This window comes from Cupressus sempervirens, chromosome 6 (assembly GCF_028749045.1).
Source record: "Cupressus sempervirens isolate cs-2001-9-10 chromosome 6, ASM2874904v1, whole genome shotgun sequence".
Classification (NCBI taxonomy): domain Eukaryota; kingdom Viridiplantae; phylum Streptophyta; class Pinopsida; order Cupressales; family Cupressaceae; genus Cupressus; species Cupressus sempervirens.
In genome coordinates, this window is record NC_143123.1 from 544,188,144 (window position 1) to 544,212,558 (window position 24,415).

The 24,415-nt window shown below is 35.8% G+C and overlaps 1 protein-coding gene across 2 annotated transcripts in view; it reads right to left on the minus strand.

Annotated features, from left to right (window-relative positions):
* LOC149553396 (chlorophyll(ide) b reductase NOL, chloroplastic-like) overlaps positions 1-7,925 on the minus strand; it is a 238,735-nt gene extending 230,810 nt beyond the window's left edge. For both annotated transcript variants that reach the window (XM_089788860.1, XM_089788859.1), the window contains exon 1: positions 7,552-7,925. In XM_089788860.1, coding sequence (XP_089644986.1) covers positions 7,552-7,843 — 292 coding nt within the window. In that variant the 5' untranslated portion in view covers positions 7,844-7,925. The remainder of the gene's footprint in view (positions 1-7,551) is intronic.
* Between the last annotated feature and the right edge of the window lie 16,490 nt (positions 7,926-24,415).

Here is a 24,415-nt window from a genome sequence, read left to right on the forward strand (position 1 = left end):
TGACAAAAGTGAATAGCTTACAATGCTCAAATACAAAGAAAACTAGAGCTTGGAAGCAAAATAAAGGACAACTATGAATAAAGCCTGAGAAAAGCATCAGAATGTACTGGAGTATGCCAATACACTAGGACATCTGAAAAGTTAGTAAAATGTGAAAACAGAGATTTGTCCTTGTTTTACAACGATCCACTCCATTAAGTTGTCCAATTAAATGATTTTAAGTCCTCAAAAATAGGCAAAAGTGATTTAAGTGGAAAAAGTGTATAAATAATTCAATGTTAACGTCAAACAGAACAAAACTTGTACACCCAAAGCATTTGAATGCACCTCTCAATCATGCATTCAACTTATGCAAAAATTAGAGCAAAATTTGAACACCCAATGCATTGATGTGCACCTTTTTGTGGAGTGTCCAACTTAAGTGAAAGTTAAAACATAAAAGATTCCCATAGAGTGTATTGCTGTACTTTTCAAACAAAAAACACAAAGTGACAGCTTTTGCAGGAGTATGTGCCTCTCCAAAGGAGTGTACAAATCAAGAACAAAACATAAAGGTGGCATTTCATTGTGTGGCACACACTAATACAAAGTGAAAATATACCAACAGGTGGTGCATCAGTGAAAAAGAGTGTGTGAATACACAGAGGGTGTACAAATCATGTGAGTAACAGGTCGAAACATGTGTAAAATGATCCCAAGCATGTACCTCTCCAAAGAGTGGACATGGTTCATAAAAGAAAAAAACATGGGGGTTGTTAGTGAGTTTTTAGTGGATTATCAAGTGTTTCAGCACTATTCGATGATGATGCATCATTTGGCATTCATTTACAACAATTTCCAAGTGTTTTCAGTCATCAAAAGGGTAGTAGGGTAGTATACACTAGCTTGAAGAGACACTGAAATTCCCATCATTTCCTTCGCGCTTTAGTATAGTGTATAAATGTCATTGTTTTGACATTCATGGAAAGATATCATGTGGAGGTTATCATTGGGCAAAGACTAAAATTGTCCAAGGCTTCATCTATGACAAAACAGAGGATTTCAAGTTTCTTCTGCAATCCATTATGGTAGAACAAGGTGTTGCACCACAATTCTAAGAGTGTATCTATTCTTAGTTTTTGAGAAGATCTATTCAAAGATGTCCTATTTGAAGATATCTAGAGTAAGGAACCTTGTTAATACGTCCCAAAAAGAAAAAATATTTATCCCTCTGTTCTTTCAGGAAAATATATATCCCTCTGTTCTTTCAGTTTGCTTTTACTTGTTTGCAGTGTCATTTTGGCAGTGGCAATGATGAAAGTTTGGACTACGTTTATATGCTCCCCAATTTGTCTTTGCATTGCATTGCCACAACAATAAATATATATACTAAAAATGCATCAAATCTGAAGAAATAACACATAACCTCTGAACTGAACAGCAGATTAAAGATGAATTGTAAGAGTTTGAGTACTCCAATGTGACTTGTTATTTGCAGAGTAATAATTTCTCCAAATACATACATAGTTATTGGTGACTGAAAATGCATACTTGCCTTTATAATCCTAGTTTCCAACTCAATAATATCACAAGTTAATCTATTCTATTTAAATTACTGTCATGCCTAAAGAAAATCAATCAAAAGGATGTGGTTAACTACAATCTCAACTGACAATATGTTTATGTGATGTTCCCTTTTCTTTAAAAAAATAATAAATAATAGTAAAACTCAAATATAAAAGAATAGAAATAAAATTAAAATATAACATAAAAATATTGAATAAATAATAATAATAAAATTCAAATATACAAGAATAAAACTAAAATTAAAATATAACATAACTAAATTTACTTAAGTTGATGAAGGGTCAAAATGCATGAAATGAAAAATTGTGACTGCCTCAAATTTGAAGTATGAAAAGGGAGAAGATAACTCAATTGAAAATGGAGAGAGGAAGGAAGGAAAAAGGGAAGGTGTGAAGCAAGAAAGAATTCATAGAAGACAAAAAGAAATGAGAAGAGAATAAGAAAGTAACTTCCAAAGGGGCATCAATGATGACGGGTTGTGACTTTTTTCAAGGGTGGTGATTCTAAAAGATTGCAACCCTTCCAAAGGGCAACAATGATGACGGGTTGTGACTTTTTTTTAAAGGTGGTGATTCTGAAAGGTTGCAACTCTTCCAAAGGGCAACAATGATTAAGGGTTGTGACTCTTCAAAAGGGTGATAATTATGAAGGCTCGTGACTCTTTCAAAGAGGAACAATTATAAAGGGTTGTGACCCTTTCAAAGGACATAATTGATGAAGGGTTGTGACTCATCCAAAGGGTGGTAATTGTTAAAGGTTGTGACGTTTGCAAAAGGCAGCCATGATGAAGAAGTGTGACACTCCCTCAAATGGTAGATATAAAGGGGACAATGTTTCATTTGAGGAAATCCATGGGAGGGCAATTCGGAGAATGATATATTATTCTCAAGGTAACAATGAAAAGTAGTGACTCAATTCTAATGAAAGCTGGTGACCCTTTCGCCAATAAAGGAGATTCCATTCCAAGCAAAAAATAAGGGGCAACAATAAAAAAATGTAATGCAGAATTTGAGAGCAGACTAAGCAGAAGATTTCCATTTGATAAAGGAGATCCATCTAAGAGATCAACACGTAGTTGTGTGGGTACTCGTACCCATACCCCTGGGAAGCGTGTTGGTACTAGTACACATATCCAAGTACTAGGTACATGTACCCAAGCACTGGATACTCAGTGGGTACTTAGTGGAGAGCATCTTAGCTAAGGACATTGATTAAGGTTTCTGATTTTTGTGTCATTTTTTTGTTTGCATATCAGCTTGCTGTTTATCAAGCTTAATTCAATATGTAATTAGTTTGAAACTTTGATAGAATACTAATTAACAGTTAACTTTATCGTTGTTTGAATTTATCAAGCTTATCATTTACAATATTTCATTGTTATATGATTTATGATCGACTTGTTCATGTTTAAAGTTTGCCTTCTTTATTAACGATCTGGAAAGAGAAATGGATGGTTAATATTCATTCTAATAGTTGCAAGACGATTCAACTTATCTCAGCTGCTCATTTTATCAGCTGCTCACACACTCAAAAAATTTAAAGTGCCCAGTCAGATGCGTCGTCCACGGAACATGTCATTCTGCATGTGGCAAGTGAGATGATACAGTTTGCGCGGGAGTTTACATAGAATGTCACCACTCCTTGTTTTCTGGAATGATTTGACCTGTGTGCTCAGCAAGTGGTTGTTTAGGGAAGCATCATTTAACACAGTACATTTTTACAGTTGACATCCTTCGATTTTGATGCTCCAAATAATAAAACCTTATCTATTTTGACCTTTTTAGTAGCCTCATTGCAGAAGGAAATGATTTGTAAAGTATGTGTTTGGTGGACGTCAACTCATGGCCTGTGTAGTTTGTAGACAGAGCAGAAACCATCCAAATCCACACTCTCCTGTTAATTGTGCTGAAATCATTCTACAGTCTCAATCGGGACGAAAACAGACTTATAATCATTTATTGGTACCATTTCAAACCCCTGAGTAATGCGTCTGGAAATTTCCAATAGAATATCCTCCCAATCCGCCCACAAGTAGTCTCTAAACAAGTCAAATTGCTTAAGGACAAGAAAAACAGGGAAGGGTGGATTGTGATGACCTCTTGTCTAAATAAATTATTAATAAATAATAATAAAATTCAAATTTAAAAGAATAAAAATAAAATTAGAAAATTGGAATATAATATAGTAAATAATATATATGGTGCTCCAATTTGATGGTCCATCTGCAGGAGCTAAGGTTTCTATCTTCCTTGCAGACGCTTTGCGAAATGGTAACGGTGGCAGAGTCAAGGTTTTCGTAAGTTGGTGTCGTCAGGCTTTTAACAGGGGACGGCATGTGAAGTGCAGGTCGGAGCAGAGGACTATGTGCCTCTGAAATGGCACTTGAAATAGCTCGGATTCACAGGCTTTGAGTTGGGAAATTCTTCACGAACACAGTAAGGCAAGGGAAAGGGATATGCGTCTCCAGGGACAATCGAGGTTGGGCGCAGCGCGTGGCCTTGTCGGATGATAAACTGACCCTTGAGAATGAAGTTAAATCCTTGCAACATGGTGTCATTGGGGATCCTTTGGGGCTTGGCAAGTTTCAAACTGGATAGTTGTTGGCCTAGAATTCGTTTATGCCGATGGCCAAGGCCTATTCAATGGTTTTGGATTCAGAGATGCAAGAGGAGGCAAATCACAACTGGATGGTTTTTTCAAGTTTAGGGTTGATAGGCCATTCTAGAGGCTTTTGGCCTAGTTTGGTTGATCTTCGTAGGTGGATTTCAGATTTTTGGGAACCATTCTTAAAGGGGTGTGTGCAGATTTACCATTCAACAAAAGGGTTTTCTATTGTTGTGTTTGCAAAAGAACAAGTTAGGTAAAAGGTTTTGTATGATTATCAGTGGCGTTGGGAGATCAAATATGCTTTGATGTTAAAGTTGTGGCATCCAGATTTCAAACCCGAATAATGAGATTTTTGATAAAATTCCTTTACGAGTGAGACTCCCAAATCTGCCTTTGCACTTATGGTTTGACTCGTGTCTTGAAGCTATTGGGGATTCTATTGGGGATTTTCTCATGGTGGACGAGGGCTCCTCCAATCTACTCCACTCAACCTTTGTTCGAATCCGGGAGGAGGTGGCTACCACTAAAGGGCCTCCTACAGAGATTATGATGAATACAATCTAAGGGCAACTAGACTCAACCCTTAGATTATGAAGGCATCACTTTTAGATACAGATTGTGCTTTCAAACTAGTCACATGGCTGCTGAATGTGGTAAAGGGAGAGCGCACAAGAAAGCGTCTTGATGGAAGGATGCAAAAACCCAGCACTACACAGTGGAGAAGGTGTAACAGTAAAAGAGTTTTGCTCAAGTGGTGTTGGGAATCCACAACAGTCACCTCCTAAGAAGCAAGTGATGCCTCCTATGTCAAGTATAGATAGCATGAATGATAGGGTGTGTGATGAAGGGTTTCAGAGTAATATGGTTGCCACTCCAGCATGTAAAGATAGAAAAACTCCAGTTGGCTCCCGAACTGATGATCGGGGTTAGGTGTGAATCACTCTCAGCATGATATCATGGATGGTAAGGATGCCCTGAAGAGTAATGGTGGAGATTTGGATTGACTTGATGAGGCAGCTCGAATTGAAGATGGGTGGTGCACTGTGAAAGGCGGGAAGAGTAAAAACGTTAATAGGGTTTCCTTTGAAATGACTCTTCTCTCTCATACAAAGGGAGGGAATAGTCATTAGTCATAAGTGTTGTATGCAAAGTAGACAAATATGTAGGGGGTTAAGGTGTTGGGTTTTTGGGCCCTTAGTTTGGTTGAATGATGATTGTTATTGGGGATTGTTGTTAGTAGTTTTTTGTTGACATCAATGAATCTTTGTAAATTGTTTTTATTTTCTAATAAAATTATTTGTTACTGATCCACAAAAATACATATAATTTAATCAAATTAAAATATAGCATCATTAAATTTAGTTAAATGAATAAAGGGTCAAAAGGCATGAAATGAAAAGCTGTGACTGCCTCAAAATTGAGGTATAAAAAGGGAGAAGATAACTTCATTTGAAAGGAAGGAGAGGAAGGAAGAGACAAGGGAAGGTGCAAAGTGAGGAAGAATTCAAAGAAGAGAAGAGAAAATGAGAAGAGACTAAAGAAGTAACTTCCAAAAGGGCATCAATGATTAAGGATTGTGACTCTTTCAAAGGGTCATGATTTTAAAGGTTGGGACTCTTCCGAAGGGAAACAATGATGAAGGATTGTGACTCTTCAAAAAGGTGATAATTATGAAGGTTTGTGACTCTTTCAAAGAGGGAGAATTATGAAGGTTTATCACTATTTCAAAGGGCATAATTGACGAAGGGTCGTGAGTCTTGTGACTCATCCAAAGGGTGCTAATTGGGGAAGGTTGTCACTTTTGCAAAGGGCAGCCATGATGAATATGTGTGCCACTGCCCCAGATTGGTAAATACAATGGGGTGAACGTTTCATTTGAGGACACCCAAGGGAGGACAATGTGGAGATAATATGTTATTCTCAAAGGTAACAATCAAAGTAGTGACTAAATACTAATGAAAGGTGGTGAGCCTCTCACCAATAAAGGAGATTTCATTCCAAGCAAAAAAGGAGGGGCAACTAAAGAGTATAATTCAGAATTTGAGAGCAGACTGAGCAGACGAATTCCATTTGATAAAGGAGATCACTTTAAGAGATCAACCTGATCTGAGAAATAAGACTTCAGATTTTCATACAGCTTATCTTTTCTTATTTGAGTAAGAATTACATCTCTAATTATATTTTTGCTCCTGTTTCAGTTTGGATTTGTGAATTTATGTCAAAGTATAAGGTAGTCCCGAAAGGGGGCATTACAGTTTACTAGGATAGCTTTAATGATATATTTATCTTCATATAGAGCTCTATGCCTCCTCCAGGATGGTATCTCAAGTTCTACTCTTTCATTATGGACAAGTTTAAATCAAGTGGAGTATTGGCCATCTCCGGTTGCATGAGCCGTTGGGTAGATAAAACCACTTGGTCAAAGAGCACCAAATTTCCAAAGCAATATATAGTTTAATAACAGTTTGTGGCATTATTGTGGCTACTCTTAACCATGTACCTTTAGAAAAGAGAATTTATGCATTTCTTTTTACTAAGGAGATGTTCTATGACATGGGTATATTGCAAAGGAGATGAGTATATCTGCATTTAAAATTGATTCCCAGTTTTGCTACGACAGAAGAAAAATAAGTTTACAATGCTCCAATCTGATGTATTGAACTTGTAGCATTAAAAATTGATATAATGTCACACTTGTATTGAGTTAACATGGCAGACACGGTGTGAACTCCCATTAAATATTCTCCATTCGCTCTTATTTTTCACTGACAGAAGTTTCTCTGACATTAGGAGAAACAAGGGAAGCCTCTATCCAGCAATTATGTGCCCTGTTTACAGCAGTGCACATCCATTCCAACTAGATGGCTATACATCAGCGCCATGGTAGATGCAAGTAACTTACTCTGTAGATTTGGTATATATTATAAAGTAAGCATATTCTTTTCATATTAGACAATCGTGTGACAACTACAGCAGGTTTTACTGAGCTCTACATTGAATAGATTTTTAATTAGTTTAATGTATGGTTGTACTTTTATTTCAGAATAATGGAAAAGTTATAATCTAACATTTGAAGATTTAGCTGTAGGTAGAGAGGGGGCGCCAAAATAATGAAGCCACTACCACAAATTTACCACATAGCTACATAAATTTAATAAATAGAAGCAGGAAGCAGGAAGCAGAAATCCCCTAGAAGATTTGAACAGCATGGACAGCGGAATCGCCAAATAATAATCATATTTTAAGATTATGTTTTGCAGTCAAATGAACTGAAGTAGTCGCAAAAATTTTGTTAATAAACAGAAGTACAAAAGCAGTAGTACCCTAGGAAAGCAAAACGGACAAAGAAAGCAACTATAAGACAGGGAGCGTGCTAACCTTTGGAGGAGCCTGTAATAAGTACATTGTAAGGCGGCTTCATTGGCTCATCTGCAGCTCTTATTCTATAGATGGAAGAATAATGTCGCTTCTTTTGAAATCCAATTACAGGTACGCGGTTCAATTCCCGCTTCAAACGATTGTACCGTTCAACTCCAGAAGAATTTCCACGTTGCAAGTTGAGGCTGGTAATGTGTGAACAATTATTGATGAGAAATGCACGTCGTGGTATTATAAAACTAAAACTGGTGGGGGAAACGCCCTGTAATGCCGCCAGAGCAGCGGTTGCCATGCCGCTGAAATTTGATCTCTGGTATTATTGTGCGCCCGAGAGATAAGGGAAGTATGTTCGACGACGTAGGCAAGCGCAGTGTAACCCGGGTTAGAATTGAGTTGATGGTCGTAGCTTTCTTTTAAATTGCAATTGAAGTTTATTTTTTAATGGAATAAATTAATTAAAAATAAAATATATATCAATTGTACTTTGGTCTGCAATGCTTATGTTGAATCAGGTGTGCATGATCAATTTGGAAAATGACTTATTTTTAAATAAATATTTTATTTACAAAATAGTATAATGGGTTAAAAGTATAAATATTAAAGTGTACTAAAATATAGTCTTATATGCAAGGTTTGCTAGTGAATATGCAAATTTTCATTATTATTATTTCAAAACATCTTCCAACAAATATCAATCGATCCAAACAATGGCATTTGGTGGTTGGCAAAAGATAGAGGTGGAGAGTGGTAATAGAGCCCAAATCAACCCCTTTCGACTCACTAAGATGAAAAGAGGCCACAAATCCTTAGAGACAGTCACAGATCTAACAAAAGGCACAGCCTTCTTTAATCAGTTGGTTGAAAAGCATTCAAGGGAGGATTTAGGCCTTCCTTCCCACATTTACAAAAGATTGTAAATGGCAATTCTATGGGAAAGGATGTTAACAATTATTCTATATTTTCACGAAAATTTGTTGAAATCTAGGTAATGCCATTGGTAGATTTACACCCACTTTTGCTACTAGGGTAACCGTGTTGAAATTGGCTCAAATTGTTTGCCTCCCCCTTTTAATCAAAGGTGTCCCATGTGGCAGCAACTCATTGCTTCGACATATAATGTTAGTGTAGTTTTTTATTTTTCCTATTTTGCTAGGTTTTTCCTACACTTTTAATAATCTCGCTTAGGTTAATAAAGCATGTCTTATTAGGTGAATGGTTGTGAGGTGTCACCTTCCTACATGTGAGCATCCATTAGCTATCTTGGGAAGATACTTTGCTATCTTTAGTCCGATAGATGGTTGCTCCTCATTGGTTGGTGTTGCCACCTCCTCTCTCTTCCTTGCCTATATAAGCATGCTACCTGGCTTGTATTTGTATCTCTTGTTTTTGCACCCTCTTAATGCTATTTTGCTTCCAGCATTTGCATTACTCTCTTGGAGACCAACTCTATGATGCTATTTTGATTTTGTATCATTTGCATTCATAGTTTAGATATTTACTCTTTGCACTAGTTTTCTGGGTTATTAATCTTTTCAGATTCTAACATGGTATCAGAGCTTTTCTATGTGCAAGAGTAGATTTTAGTTTCCTTATTTGAGAGATTCGGGGGGGGCAAATAAACTTTATTTTAGTTTTTTGAAAAACGAAGTATGCTCTTCTCTTGCATCTTTGGATGATCTTGAGAATCAGAAAAGTTTTGACAAAAACAGTTTTTCTCTGGGGTTTCAATCTCAAATCTGACAACCAACTTGCATATTTGGAGTTTTCAATCAGTTTTGCAGGTTCCAGCATGCCATTGATGGACTTGAGAAGCTGATCCAGCATTTGCATGTCAAATTTTGGTTGCTGGGGTCGTTTTCTGATTTTTGGAGCCGTTTTTTTCTATTAAAGGCATCTGATTTACACTACAGCAACATCTTCTGTTCATCAGGAAGAAAAACGCTTTTTGGGTTTTGTTAACAGCCCCGAAAAACCATCTGGGTATCTTTTAGATTTTGCATGCAAGTTGTATATTTTTCAGAATCGAGCATGCAAAGCTACAGCCATACCCCTCTCCGTTGGCAGCCGCAGATTTGAATGCAGTTTTCAAATGTCTCGTTCTTGCTCATACGGACTCCGATTTTGATGATTCTTGTTATGAACTTGGCTATTTTTTTGTGCTCTATCCACTATTGGAGTTAGTTTTTGATTTTCATGAATAAATTCTTCAAAAATTGCAGATTCTCAACCGTGACTGTGCACAATTCTCGTTTTGAAAACTTCGGAGGATCATAACTTTCTCATACGACCTCGTATCGAGGCAATTCTTTTTTTGAAAGTGCATGATTTTTCGAGTAGATCATAATGGTGCTATTTTTTTCCTTGATTATTGTGCCCAAGTTTCACTTTTAGCATATGCTCTTCATGAGGGTTTGTAATGCATTGAAATCAAGGCCACTAAATATCTCTTTCTAGTGGTAATTGTAAATGCACTAAAATAAAGTGCCAAATCATATTTCTTTGGGGGGGGTTCTTTGATTGAGTAAAAAGGGGGGGGCATTGTCGTGGCTGGATTCTCTTCCTTTTAGCATTCCTTTGCATTCCTTCATCATGGATCAAACAAATATGCCCATCCTAACTCCATACAATTACTTTGAGTGGAAATCACGCATGATAATTCACTTAAAGAAAGCTGGATTAAATAGGATAACTATGGGACTTGAAACTGAACCTACTAAAGATGAAGACAAGCCTAAGTGGTTTAACAAATGTGATGAGGCATATGGAACATTGTGTTTGTCTGTTTCTCCTGACTTGCTATTTCACATTGAGTCTTTGGATACACCAAATGAAGTATGGACAAAGCTAGAGACACTATTTGGCACACAAGATTCAATGAGGGGTCATATGTTGGAAAATGAATTAATTAGTTTGAGTCCAGGCAATTTCAACACAATTCAAGATTTCTTCACCAAATTGAAATCACTAAGGCTGCAGTTAAAACAATGTGGAATTGAAAAGAAAGATGAACAAGTGATTCTTAGTATTCTCTCTAAGCTAAGTTCAGAATATTCTGTGTTTGTTTCTACCTTCTATGCTACTAAGGGTGCACTTGGTACTCAATTCACCATGCCATCTTTAGATGATTTTGCTGTCAATCTCACTCGAGAACAAGACAAGCTAATCCAGATGGGCATTCTTAAGTCCTTTAAGTCACATGCCTTGGCTGCTAACCAAGGCACAAAAGAACAACAAGGACAAAGTAGTAACAACAATAGTAAGGACAAGAAACAAAAGAATAGCGAGGAGAAGAAGGATCAGACGCCGGTTTCTTCAACTATTGAGGGCGAGAAGCCTAAGAAAGAAAAGGTCAAATGTGCTTATTGTAAAAGACCTGGTCATGATGAACATAAATGTTTGCAGAAACAACTTGATCACTTGACATACATTCTTGAGAAGAATAATATCAGTGTTCCCGAGTCTATCAAACAAAGTTCTAATGAAGGGTCTAACAAGGAAAAAGAAAATAGCAAGGGGAAAGGAAAGGGCAAGGCCCTTTTTGCAGTCACTTCCTCACCATCCACTTGGGTTCTTGATTCGAGTACTTCACACCAAATGGCTTCATCTAAGGAAGAACTTGCATCCTTGGAGCCGTGTACTATGCCTTCTATTTTGATGGATGATAACACTCTTGTTGAGGTGTGTGGGAGAGGGTCTGTTGATGTGGGGGACAGTACATTCCATGATGTTCCTTATGTACCCTCATTGTCAACTAATCTCCAATCAGTACACCAGATCACTCACACGGGTTTAGGCAAGCGGGTTGAGTTCACTCCTAGTTCAGTGGAGATATGTGAGTTGCACAATGATTCTACAGTTGCAGTTGGGAGAGCAGATCATCAGTCACGACTCTATATGTTTTCTCACTTTGTTCCTAATCCTCCTTTGACTGTTTCACTCACTCACTTTAATGATGTGAGCAGATTTTGGCATGAGCGGTTTGGCCATCTTAACTTCCACTACTTGCATCAGCTTAACCAGCAAAGCATGGTCACAGGGTTGCCTTCTACTTTGACATTGGAGTCACTTGGAATACATGATGGGTCAGATTCACTTGAGCAGTCTTCTACCTCCACTTCTGATGCAGAGAGTGATTCAGAGGACTCACCTCCTTCCTCTCCTAGTCATCATTTACAGGTTGATGATTCTCCTCTAGATTCTCCATCTTCCGGTCCACTTTGGGCTAGAAAGACCTTGCAGTTTATAGGTGATTGGGTTGGGGATCCATCAGACACCAAGCAGACTCGTTCACAATTCCAGGATGCTCTACATATCTTCATTGCTACTGCCTCAAATCCACAGTCCTTTCATGAGGCTTCTGGTATTTTTGAGTGGGATACAGCTATGCAGGAAGAGTATAGTTCCTTGGTGAGGAACCACACTTGGGATCTTGTCCTTTTTCCTAAGGGAAGAAAACTTGTTCGATGCAAGTGGATCTACCGGACAAAATTTGCAAGCTTTGCTGGAGGTGCGGGATGCTACATCTTTTGGGGGGGCCTCTTCCTCTCACTTGGAGTCCTAATTTTCTTTGGGGAGTCTCTTTTCTCTCTCTTTTGGGGGAATTTTATGTACATGGGTACCTCATCAGGCTTGACTTGCTGGGACCCATTTCTACATCCACCTAAGCTTCGCTTATGGGGGGGTGTTAGTGTAGTTTTTTATTTTTCCTATTTTGCTAGGTTTTTCCTACACTTTTAATAATCTCGCTTAGGTTAATAAAGCATGTCTTATTAGGTGAATGGTTGTGAGGTGTCACCTTCCTACATGTGAGCATCCATTAGCTATCTTGGGAAGATACTTTGCTATCTTTAGTCCGATAGATGGTTGCTCCTCATTGGTTGGTGTTGCCACCTCCTCTCTCTTCCTTGCCTATATAAGCATGCTACCTGGCTTGTATTTGTATCTCTTGTTTTTGCATCCTCTTAATGCTATTTTGCTTCCAGCATTTGCATTACTCTCTTGGAGACTAACTCTATGATGCTATTTTGATTTTGTATCATTTGCATTCATAGTTTAGATATTTACTCTTTGCACTAGTTTTCTGGGTTATTAATCTTTTCAGATTCTAACATATAATAGTACCAAAAAAGAAATTTATCAAAACCTTGACTTTGGCAAATCATTTGTACCTAAATGGATTAAAAATGGGGATTTATTAATTAATCATCACCAGAAAGAGGCCAATACTCTAGCCTCAAACATTAAAAAGAAGAGTCTGATGACAATGTGGGGTGGCATGATCCTTGGAACGGAGGGTATGGAAAGTTGGTGGGAAAAATCTTTCCAATGCCAAATTTTTAAAATAAAAAAACATTTTTTTTATTTTATCAATAATAGGCTTTTATATTAGGCAAGAGCCTACAACACAACGATAAATTATGAGCCTCTTATCTGAGAGATCTTGGGTTCAACTCTACACAAACTTAATTATTCATAATAATTAATCACATCACATAATAATAATGAATCTTGGTTTCAGCCTCTTACCAATCAAAAAAAAAAAAAATAGGCTTTTATATTATAATTTTATTAATATAAACAATCTTAAATTTTATCTCCATTCAAAGTGTAGGCACTAGGGAGAAAAGAACAAGAAGAAAACCCTCAATGTAGCCTCAGACATAATGTCCTAAATTAGAACATGTTACAAAAGCCCCATCCTTTAGTTGGTGACTTTGAAGAAAGCATTCATTTTTAATACATAAGTACATAATTGCACATTCAGATAGTTCTCTCGCAAGGGGGGTTATAGTAATCAAATACATAACTTTACATGGGCCCCTAGCCATTGGAAACTTTAGAAGGCATTCCTTCTATTGCATACGCATGATTACAAATACATTGTTTGTCAAATCAAGGAACAATGTAAGAATACTCCAAGCCATGTTTCTGGGTAGGGTGATTGGGATTTGTTGTGGTGTTCTACTATCTCCTTATTGCCTAACATTAGGGATGATAATTTGCCTTTGATACTTTCCTTCCTTGAAATAAACATATCTTTTTAGTAATATAAAGAGAGTAAAGGTCATATTCCAACATAAAACTGCATCTGATGATAAGGTATTATGCCCTACCTTCCTACATGCATAGAACCACAAAAGGATACCAACTTCCAATTTCCACAAGTCATCGCAAGACTATGCTTTTTCAGATTTGGGATTAGACATTTTGCCAAAATTGAAAAATGAAATCCTTACATAGTCTTCTAAGTTATGTTTAATGTTACAAAAAAATTCATGTATATCCCTGCATTACTTGATGTTAGTAGTATTACCAACATTTATTAAAATAATTTTTGAGAGAGAATAACATCGAACTATTTGACCCTTCATTACCATTATCTATAATGTCAATTACCATAATGTAAAAAACTTCTAAAAAAATTGCTACTTCATATATAACTTATTTCCTCTTTCAAAATATTTTTAATTCATGTTGAAAGCTCCAATCACATATACAAAGCTCACACCCTTGATTAATATTCCACTGAAATGTTTTTTTTAATATTTGTTGTCCCATTACTAGTTAGCCTTTACTACCAAATCTATAAAAGAGTATTTCCTAATTCGTTAAAGATAAACAATAGTTTTCCCCGATTAAAATTGATCATTATAACATTCGAACCTCAACATAATGTAATTGATAACAATAAGTTGCAAATATGAACACTGAATAATCTATTTAAAGTGATTTTATTAAGCACTTAAAAATATCTATTTGTTGGAAATCTCAATAGGAAGCAAGATACTGAGAGGAGGGGGGTGGGATGAAACCCACAAATCTTTACTACTGCAACAACAAAGTTTGCCTGTTAGGACTACAATTTGATAATATTTGATGATCTACCCTATGGAGGGTCTACTCTATTAAAAGAATTTTAAGACGGTTAGGTCTTACCTTGATTAAAGGATTTTATAAATGCAATAAAGTAAGGACTATGTTAGGAGATTTAAATAAGGTCTGTTAGAACCACTTTGTTAAGAGATTTTCCCTAACTCAATATGTCAAAATTGATTTAGTAGCTAATCCTTTGGTTTGCTCTGAAAGTTATTTACGAATCTCCTCTCTTCAATATCTCAATCTGATATGTTATGTTATGTCCTTCACTACTAGGTTGCACTGTCTGATCTCCTTTCAGACTTAGCCTTTCTTTGCGCTATACTTAGCTTATTCGCTCCTTCACTTTTCCATGCATTGATATAATCTTAGGTCTAACCCTTCTTAATTAGATAATCATAGAAAGTTATAGATTTTAATCAACGATCCATATTTCATCCTTTTGTCATTTTACCCTTCTGATTTTCTAATTAGTTAACCTGCTTTTCTTGGGTTTAATGCCTTACAGCAAAATACATATTTTTCTCCTTAATTGCCTCTACAATCTTTAAATGTCATATAGAAGTTAGCTAAAATGATTCACATAAGTCTTTTTGCAATTACAAACTCATATGTCAAAATTGGTTTACTCGACACTTGAATATTCTAATGCTCGATCATAACTAACGTTCATGTTGTCACTCAACTTTTATAAGCTCGGCATAAATTGACTTTCCCAAATGCTCAGTCTCTTCTGTGTTACTCGGCATGTATGTTGACTCGGTCTCTATTGGGGTGCTTAGCAACCTTTGACTTGCTCAACATATGATAAAATATAAACAAGTCTTTTGTAGCTCGACCTTCTCTAGGTGGTTTGGTCATAGTGATAGTTGTCCAATGCTACCTTGGAAATGACTAAGTGTTAGACACTAATAGGCAACTTGGGCTTAGAGATCAACTTATATTTACCAAAAATAAATATTATATAGACCCAAAATCTACTAAAAGGAGAGGTATTACTAATTAAATGGCATATCATGGTAGATTTCTTTAATATATGCAAAATTTCAGGTACCATTTTGGCTTAAATTCAAAACATGCTTGAAGCGAGTATTATTTTTCCTATTCATCATTCGTCTTGGGTAGCTAATATAGTTCCTATTAGAAAGAAGAATGGAGAAATTCACATGTGTGAATTTTTCTAATCTCAATCAGGCATCTCTTAAAGACAGTTACTATCCATTACCAGTTATGGATCAAGTTTTACAAGTTGTTACTAGTTCTAAAATGTTGTCTATGTTAGATGGCTTTTCAGGTTACAATCAAACTAAGGTTTGTAAAGATGATCAATATAAGACAACATTTACTACCCCTTGGGGAACTTTTGCATATAGATAGATGCCTTTTGGCCTCATCAATGCTGGAGCAACTTTTCAATGAGCAATGGATCTCACTTTTGATGGTCTGATCAATTAATAGTATTGTTGTATACTTATATGATTTGACTATTTATTCCAAAATATGTCAAGATCATTTCTTTCATCTTCGACAAGTCTTAGAAAGATGTTGACAACATGAAAATACCAAAAAATCAGTTTATGTTCTAATGGAGGGAAAACTCCTAGGACATATTATGTCGAAAGAAGGTATTAAGATTGATCTAGAAATGGTACAAGCAATACAAAGCTTATCTTTACCATCAAGTAAAACTGCAGTTCATTCTTTCTTTGGAAAGGTGATTTTTCTAAGAATATTTGTATCGGATTTTGTTGAACAGACTCGTCATATTGTTGAAATGATAAAAGGAAAGAATGTTTTCCATTGGAACCAACAAGACAGAAAAGAATTTGCAGAAATCAAGGACGTTATTGCACATGCCCCTATGTTGGTATGTCTTGATTATAAAAATGCTTCAATATGTATAGTTATGCTTCAAAACATACTCTTTCTACTATTCTGATCCAAAGAAATGATGAAGGTATTGAATCACCTATTTTGTTCATGATTTGTCCTCTAAAGGCTCATGAATTGAAATATAGTCAAATGGAGAAACATGTTTATGTCATTTCCAAAGTAGTAAAGCATTTTAGGTTCTATATTTTGAATTCTCATATCATTGTTATAGTTCTAGATACGACTATCAAACCTATTTTGACTCAGTAGGATTTTGGTACTAAAAGAGGAAATTGGATAGCTAAGATTCAGGAGTATGATATGGAGATACAACCTACCAAGTTAGTTCATGGTAAAGGATTTTGTTAGCTTATGGCTGAAAATGAACCCTTTCAAGTAGATGATGAGAATTATTCTTCTCTTCCTATTGTCTTGTTCGTTAGTACTACAAATGATTGGTACTCTGATATGACATACTATATTTGAGCTATGGTGAATTTCCTCCACATTTGACATACAAAGAATGAAGGACTCTCAAGTTAAAATATTTGAGCTTCATTCTTTGGGAAAATGGTCTTTACAAGTGAGCAATGGATGGAACATTCCTTAGATGTGTTGATAAAAGTCAGCAACTATGAAATTTGGACTCTTTTCATAATCATGTATGTGGTGGACACTTCTTAGTCCCTATCACTACACATAAGATTTTGAGAGCATAGTACTATTGGTCCATACATTTTTAGGATGCTAATTAGTGGTTAAAGAAATGTGAATTATGTTAGCAATTTGTTGGTAAGTAGAAACTTTTTGCTCTTCCATTAAAACCAGTTGTGATTGATAAGCCATTTCAACAATGGGGAATTGATTTTATTGGTACTATTAATCCATCTTCAAGAAAGGGTCATACTCATATTTTGGTAGCAATAGATTACTTCACCAAGTGGGTCAAAGCAATTTTGGTGAAAGGTTCTACATTTGAAATAATTTGTGACTTTCTAACGTAGAACATCATTTCATGCTTTGGTGTTCCTATCAGGATTAACCTCAGACATAAATAATAGTTACAGGCAAATATAACCAATATCAGAAAATAATAGATCGCACATAAGAGAACACAAGACACTAAGATTTAACGTGGTTTACCCAATGCTTATGCTACATCCATCAATAGCAAGTCCAATATTATTATTATCTAGTGATTACAATCTGCAATCCCTTACAGCTCAATACTATTGTAAGAAGCTACAATAGCACCATTACATTATGAAATCCCTAACCCTAAGCCTTTTTATACAAGCTTTTTGCCACTTACAAAATTAGGGCTAGAATAATAGAAAAATAGTAGTTGATGTCTTTTACAATATAAGGGCATTTTTGGCTTTGGAGGTACTACCCCCAAAAACCCCCACGAGGGGTGTTGCCCCTTGAACCCACCTTGTACTGCGACAAGGAGCATAGGACCCCGTCTTGGGGACACTGTCCCCAAACCCTTGTAGAAATAATCTGGAGGGAAACCACACTGAATAAATCTTTGAGTCTGATTATGCTCCACATCACAATAATCGACCACTTGGAGACTAATTAGGCTCCACAACAATAAGCTCCCACTTAGAGACTGATCATAGCACTACTAAACCTATAGCTCCCACTAGAATATCAAACCACCCTGGACTCTGCTATTCTTTTATTCTATTCAGTCAAGAAGACCAACCAAAGATCAAGAGGATTTTGGCTTCTCCCTTGTCACTACCTTTGTAAACATATTTCATGGATTTTCATTTGTATGTATCTTCTCCAGCTTTAACTATCCATCATCCAAAACTGATCGAATGAAATGGTACTGCAACTGTATGTGTTTTGTCTTTGAATGCAGAACTTAATTTTTTGCAAGATGAATGTCATTTTGACTATCTGTAAATAAATAATTATCCTTCTATGGGTGTCCCAATTATTCCAAGAAGAGTTGAAGCCATATCATCTCCTTGGTTACCTCTATAGTAGCAACATACTTTGCCTCTGTAGTGGATAAAGCATAAACCTTCTATAACCTAGAAACCTAGCTCATGACTACCCCACCAACAGTAAATACATAAGTTGTAGTACTCCATCTAGTATCAATATCCCCTACCAAATCTAAGTCAACATATCCCTATAAATCAGTAGTAGAGCCCCCAAAGTGTAAACACTTAGTAGTTGTTCCTCTCAGATATCTAAGAATTCATTTTATTGCATTCCAATGCTCAAGTTTAGGATGATTCATATACCTGCTAACAACTCCCACTACATGTGCAATATCCAGCCTAGTACATACCATAACATACATCAAGCTTCCTACAGCTGAAGCATAAGGTATTGTGGACATCTTATCCTCCTCTTCTTGTGTATCGGGACACATCTCCTTAGTCAACTTCAAATGACTAGGTAAAGGTGTGCTAACAGCTTTAGTATTCTCCACAAAGAAACATGCAACACCTTCTCAATATAATCAGCCTGAGATAATGTCAATTTATTGTTCTTCCTATCTCTGCAAATCTTCATACCAAGGATTTTTTTTGCTGCCCCCAAATCCTTCATAGAAAATGCATGTGCTAACTAGAGTTTTAGCCCCTTAATGTGATCCATGTTAGACCCAACTACAAGCATATCATCAACATATAAACATAAAATAATGTAGTTTTCATCATTCAACCTCTTAAAATAAATACAATGACCTGAATTACACCTACTATATCCATGCTCATGCATAAACCTATCAAATGTCAGATACCATTGCCGAGGTGCTTGCTTCAAGCCATATAAATTTTTATTCAATCTGCACACTAAGTTCTCCTTACCTTTGACCTCAAATCCCTGTGATTGTTTCATATATATCTCTTCATCCAAATCACCATGAAGGAAGGTTGTTTTAACATCAAGCTACTCCAAATGAAAATCTTCAATAGTCACAATACTTAAAACACTTAAAACAGTGCGAATAGAAGTCATTTTAACAACAGGAGAAAATATCTCATCAAAATCAATGCCCTTTACAAATCCTTTTACAAAAAACCTAGCTTTAAATCGTTTCTTATCTCCATCCTCTTCTTTCAACTTGTAAACCCACTTATTCTGTAAAACCCTTTTACCTGTAGGCAACTTGCATAAATCCCATGTCTTATTTTTCAGCAAAGAGTCCATTTCTTCTTTCATTGTAGACTCCCACTAAATCTTAGTATCGACCTGCACAACTTCATCATAACATTTAGGTTAGTAAAATAGAATACAAAGAGGGAGAAAATCTTTCTGGAGGTCTATTGAGCCTTGTTGATTGTCTTACATTCACTGGTGTGTGTGGTATTTGTTGTTGCAATTGTTGCACATCATGAGGAATTATTGGAACATCATCTTTTGGAGTATCATCGAGCACTACACAATCATCTTCTTTCTTCTCATGTTGCTGCAATGGATCTTTATACAACACTTTCTCATTAAATATGGCATCCCTACTTCTTACAATTTTACGATTTTCAAAATCCCAAAACCTATAACCCAATTCATCAATGCCATATCCAACAAATACATATTTCTTCGACTTAGCTTCTAGCTTGGTTCTATTTTCAAAATCAACGTGTACAAATGCTTCACAACCAAAGGTTCTAAGAAAAGAATAACTCACATTCTTACTAGTCCATGCTTCCTCTAGAATACCACAACCAAAAGGAGTAGAGGGACCTCTATTAATCAAATATACAATAGTATTGATAGTCTCTACCTACATGTTTAAGGGAAACCTAGCATGTAACCTCATGCTCCTTGCACTCTCCATTATAGTCATGAGTTCAGCCACTCCATTTTTGTGTGTAGTCCTTGGAACAATTTTCTATCTACAAATACCATTAGTGGAGAGATAATCTTCAAATTCATGACTACAATACTCACCACCATTATCAGATCTGAGACATTTTAATTTCTTATCAGTCTCATTTTCAACCAAGCATTTCCATTTCTTAAAAGTTTGAAATACATCATATTTTTGTCTAAGGAAATAAACCCATACTTTTCTAGTTGCATCATTAATAAATGTAACATAATAATGAGAGACATGAAGGGAAGATATCTGAGCTAGTCCCCATACATCTATATGCACAAGATCTAATTTCTCACTTTTATTTTCCTTCCTAGTCTTCACAAAACTTACTCTCTTTTGTTTTCCATGCACACAAATTTCACAGAAATCCATATTAACACATTTCAAACCTAGTAAAACTTGCTTTGAATGAAGAACTTTCATACCTTTCTCACTCATGTGCTCAGGTCTTTTGTGCCATAGTGTTGTATTAGAATCTACAATAGCTATTTGTTCTCCCTGCTCAATTGCAACAATTGTTTCTTAACATTCATTTTTATCTGAAACAATCAAAGTAGAAGGAACAATATGACCTATACAAAGATATAAGGTGCCTATTTTTACACCTTTTTCTACTACAAGGGAACCTTTTGAAACCTTCCAATTTTTATCATTAAAAGTAACTACACAACCCTCATCACCGAGTTTCTTTGCTGAAATTAAATTTCTACTCAGCCTTGGAACATGTCTTACCTCATGTAGTAGCCAATGATTCCCATTTTGCATCATAATCTTAACTTTTTCCTTTCTAACAATCTAATAGGGTTCATTATCTCCCAAATAAACAAGCCCAAAATCCCCCTGGACATAATTAATAAAATAACCTCTATGAGGTGTAGCATGAAATGAAGCACCAAAATGGAAAAATCTAAAACTCATGAATCATCAATACTTTGTAAAAAAGAAGCAAAGTATCCTCTTCGAATTTGTTACTTGCCACATTTGTCTCCTTATTCCCTTCTAGTTTATCTCCTTCATTATTCTTTTGAGTCCAATAATCTTTCTTCTTATGCCCTTGTTTCCCACAGTACCAACAATCTCTCAGTCATCTAGATTTAGAGCTCTTCCCCTTTGACTTTTCTCTTGATTTTCCACGATTTCTAGAATTGTTTCCTCTCTTAGTCATTATGCTTCTACTTCGTGTGTTCAAAGTACTTCCTAATGTAGATCCACCTAAGGTTTACTATAAGTTTCCTCAGTCAAAATAACAATGATCACATCATCATATTTTAGGGTATTAGATCCAGAAATACAATTACTCACAACAATTACCAAGCCATTTTAGCTTTCAGGCAAAGAACACAAAATCAAGAGAGCCCTAATTTCTTCATCAAAATTAATAGCCATAGAAGATAATTGACTAGTAATAGTATTAAACTCATTTAAATGATTTTTAATAGATCTACCTTTTTTCATCTTCATATTAAATAAATGCTTCATGAGAAATACCTTGTTTGAAGCAAAGGGTTTTTCATACAGTTTTGCTAAGGTTTCCATCAACTCTTCCATCATCTTTTCTTTTGTAATGTTAAATGTCACTGATGGTGCCAAACATAACTGAATGCTTCCAAGTGCCCTTCTATCTAAAATTTCTCATTCCTCATTTGTCATAGTTCCCTAGTTTTTAGTTTTTCCTTCCAACGACTTCCATAAATCCTTCTGATAGAGATAAGTCCTCCATTTGCATCTTCCATAACTAAAATTTCTACCCATTAAACTTGTCAACCCTCAACTTACCCTCATCTACCATCACTCCAACTCAACCGTGAGACTCCCACTCAACCACGAGAGCTTCCTATAAAGGATTGCTAAAAAAAATGACGATGGTCTAGCTGAAAACAATTATGACCAACTTGACTCTGATACCACTTATCAAGATTAACCTCAAACATAAATAATAGTTACATTCAAATATAACCAATATCATAAAATAATAGATCACACATAAGAGAACACAAGATACCAAGATTTAACGTGGTTCACCCAATCCTGGGCTATGTCCACCAACAACAAGTCCAATATTATTATTACCTAGTGATTACAATCTGCAATTTCTTAAAGCTCAATACCACTACAAGAAGCTACAGTATTGCCATTATATTATGAAATCTCCAACCCTAAGCCTTTTTATACAAGTTTTTTACAGCTTACAAAATTAGGGCTAGAATAATAGAAAAATAGTAGCTGACGCCTTTTACAATATAAGGGAATTTTTGGCTTTGGGGGCACTGCCCACGAAAACTCTTGCAGGAGCGTTACCCCTCAACCCCACCTTGTATTGTGATAGGGAGTGCACCTAGGGCACTACCCTAGGACCCCACAAGGGTGTTGCCCCTTGAACCTATCTTGGGGGTGCTACCCCCAAAACCTTCTAGAAATAATCTAGAGGGAAATCACATTGAATAAACCTCTGAGTCTAATTAGGCTCCAAATCATAAAAGTTCCAAATAAGATCGTTACAGACAATGCAACTTCTTTCTCTTCCAAGGAGGTCATTCAATTCAGTTTCAATCATGAGATTACTTTGGCACATGCATTTGATTACTATCCACAAGGCAATGGTCAAGAAGAATCAAGAAACAAGAATCTAGTGACTATCATTAATAAGTTGGTTGATTTGAATCAGAGAACCTAGCACAATGCTTTGTTTGATGCTTTATGGGAAGATTAGATTACTCCAAAATGAGAAATTGGAATGTCACCTTTCAGTTGCTATATGGGATCAATGTTAAGATTCCAATAACATTAGAGCTTCTAGCTCTCAAGTCGATACAAGCCATTGAGGATAAAACTTATTCAGATGCACTGGATAAGAGAATTATGTTTCTTCAATAGTTGGAGGAATGAAGGAAAGAAGTGGTTAACATGCTTGCTACTCATCAGTATTTCTTTTTGATAAAAAGGCCAAGTATCGATAATTTCAAATTGGTGATCTTGTTCTACTCTAGGACAAAAGGTGAAAACTAAAAGGAATGCATGGAAAGTTCGATTATCTTTCGCGAGGACCTTTTACAATTCATCAAATTGTGAGTAAAAATAGTTTCTAGCTTGCATATTGTGATGGGACACCAATGCCACTGCCTTATAGTGGACAATATCTAAACATTACTTTCAGTAATTATCAGATAAGTATCTCTTGTACATAATTTTTGTTTTTGATTCGTAGTTTAGTTTTTGTTTTATTTTGTCACATGACTCTATTACCCAATAGAGTGGATAAAGGCACTTAGAGAACTAGATTCTATGTCACTCTTTGTTTCCAAGAATAAGTGAGTAACATTACCTAGTAGAGTCACCAAAAAACTATTGGGTGGATATTTTGCAACTAACAATTTTGGGTAAAATCTAGTCACAAAGTAGGATGACTAGCCACAATGTGTAAGACAGAGTTTCTCCTACCTTAAAGGGAAAGCTCCCCCTTCTCACCATTCCTTGGATCAAATCAAGGTAAGCAAGAAGTTAAGAGATTTTGTAAAAAGGTGTTACCAATATTCTTTCCTCTTAACTTTCAAAAAAGAATCCACTTACATGTGGAGTGAGTAATGGGCAAGGTGAAATCTTGGGATTGTATTGCCTCTGGTTTTGGTGGAAAGGAACTACACAAACTTAAGAGGAATATCATATTGTACTTCTTTTGGATGAAAAGACTTGAGATCTTCACAATAATAAGCTAAAATATCTTTGTATTCATGAAACAAGGTAATAAAATTTTCCTTCTCTTCCTTCATGCACTGATTGCCAATGTTAACTGACTTTGGTTCTTCTTTAGTTCCAATGTTGTATTTCTCATACGGTTCCAAAGATCTCGTCCTTGTCTTTTGTTGTTCCTTAACATAACTATCATTCTTGTCAAAAAGCTTTTCCAGGGAAACCAAACCATTAGGAATATTATTTACTTTAAGCTGAATAACTTCATGACCAATTTCAGGATCTATCTCAGAAATTACTTCATTTGAGGCATTTCCACTTCCTTCAAAGTACATCTCATCAAAACCCTCCTTTGTTTCAAGAAAATTGATGGTTTGAGTATCATTGTTGAATAGTTTCCAATGTTCATAATTATTTAGAATACTTGGTCGGTAAACCAACTATATTTCATATATGTTGTCTTGAAAATCTTGATGTGGAAGTAGCAGAGTTGCCGAAACAACAAGTGAATCAACCTTGTCATTCAAATCCTAGGAAGTACTGAAGTATTGAAAGCATTAAATAACTTGATGTAATCCCAAG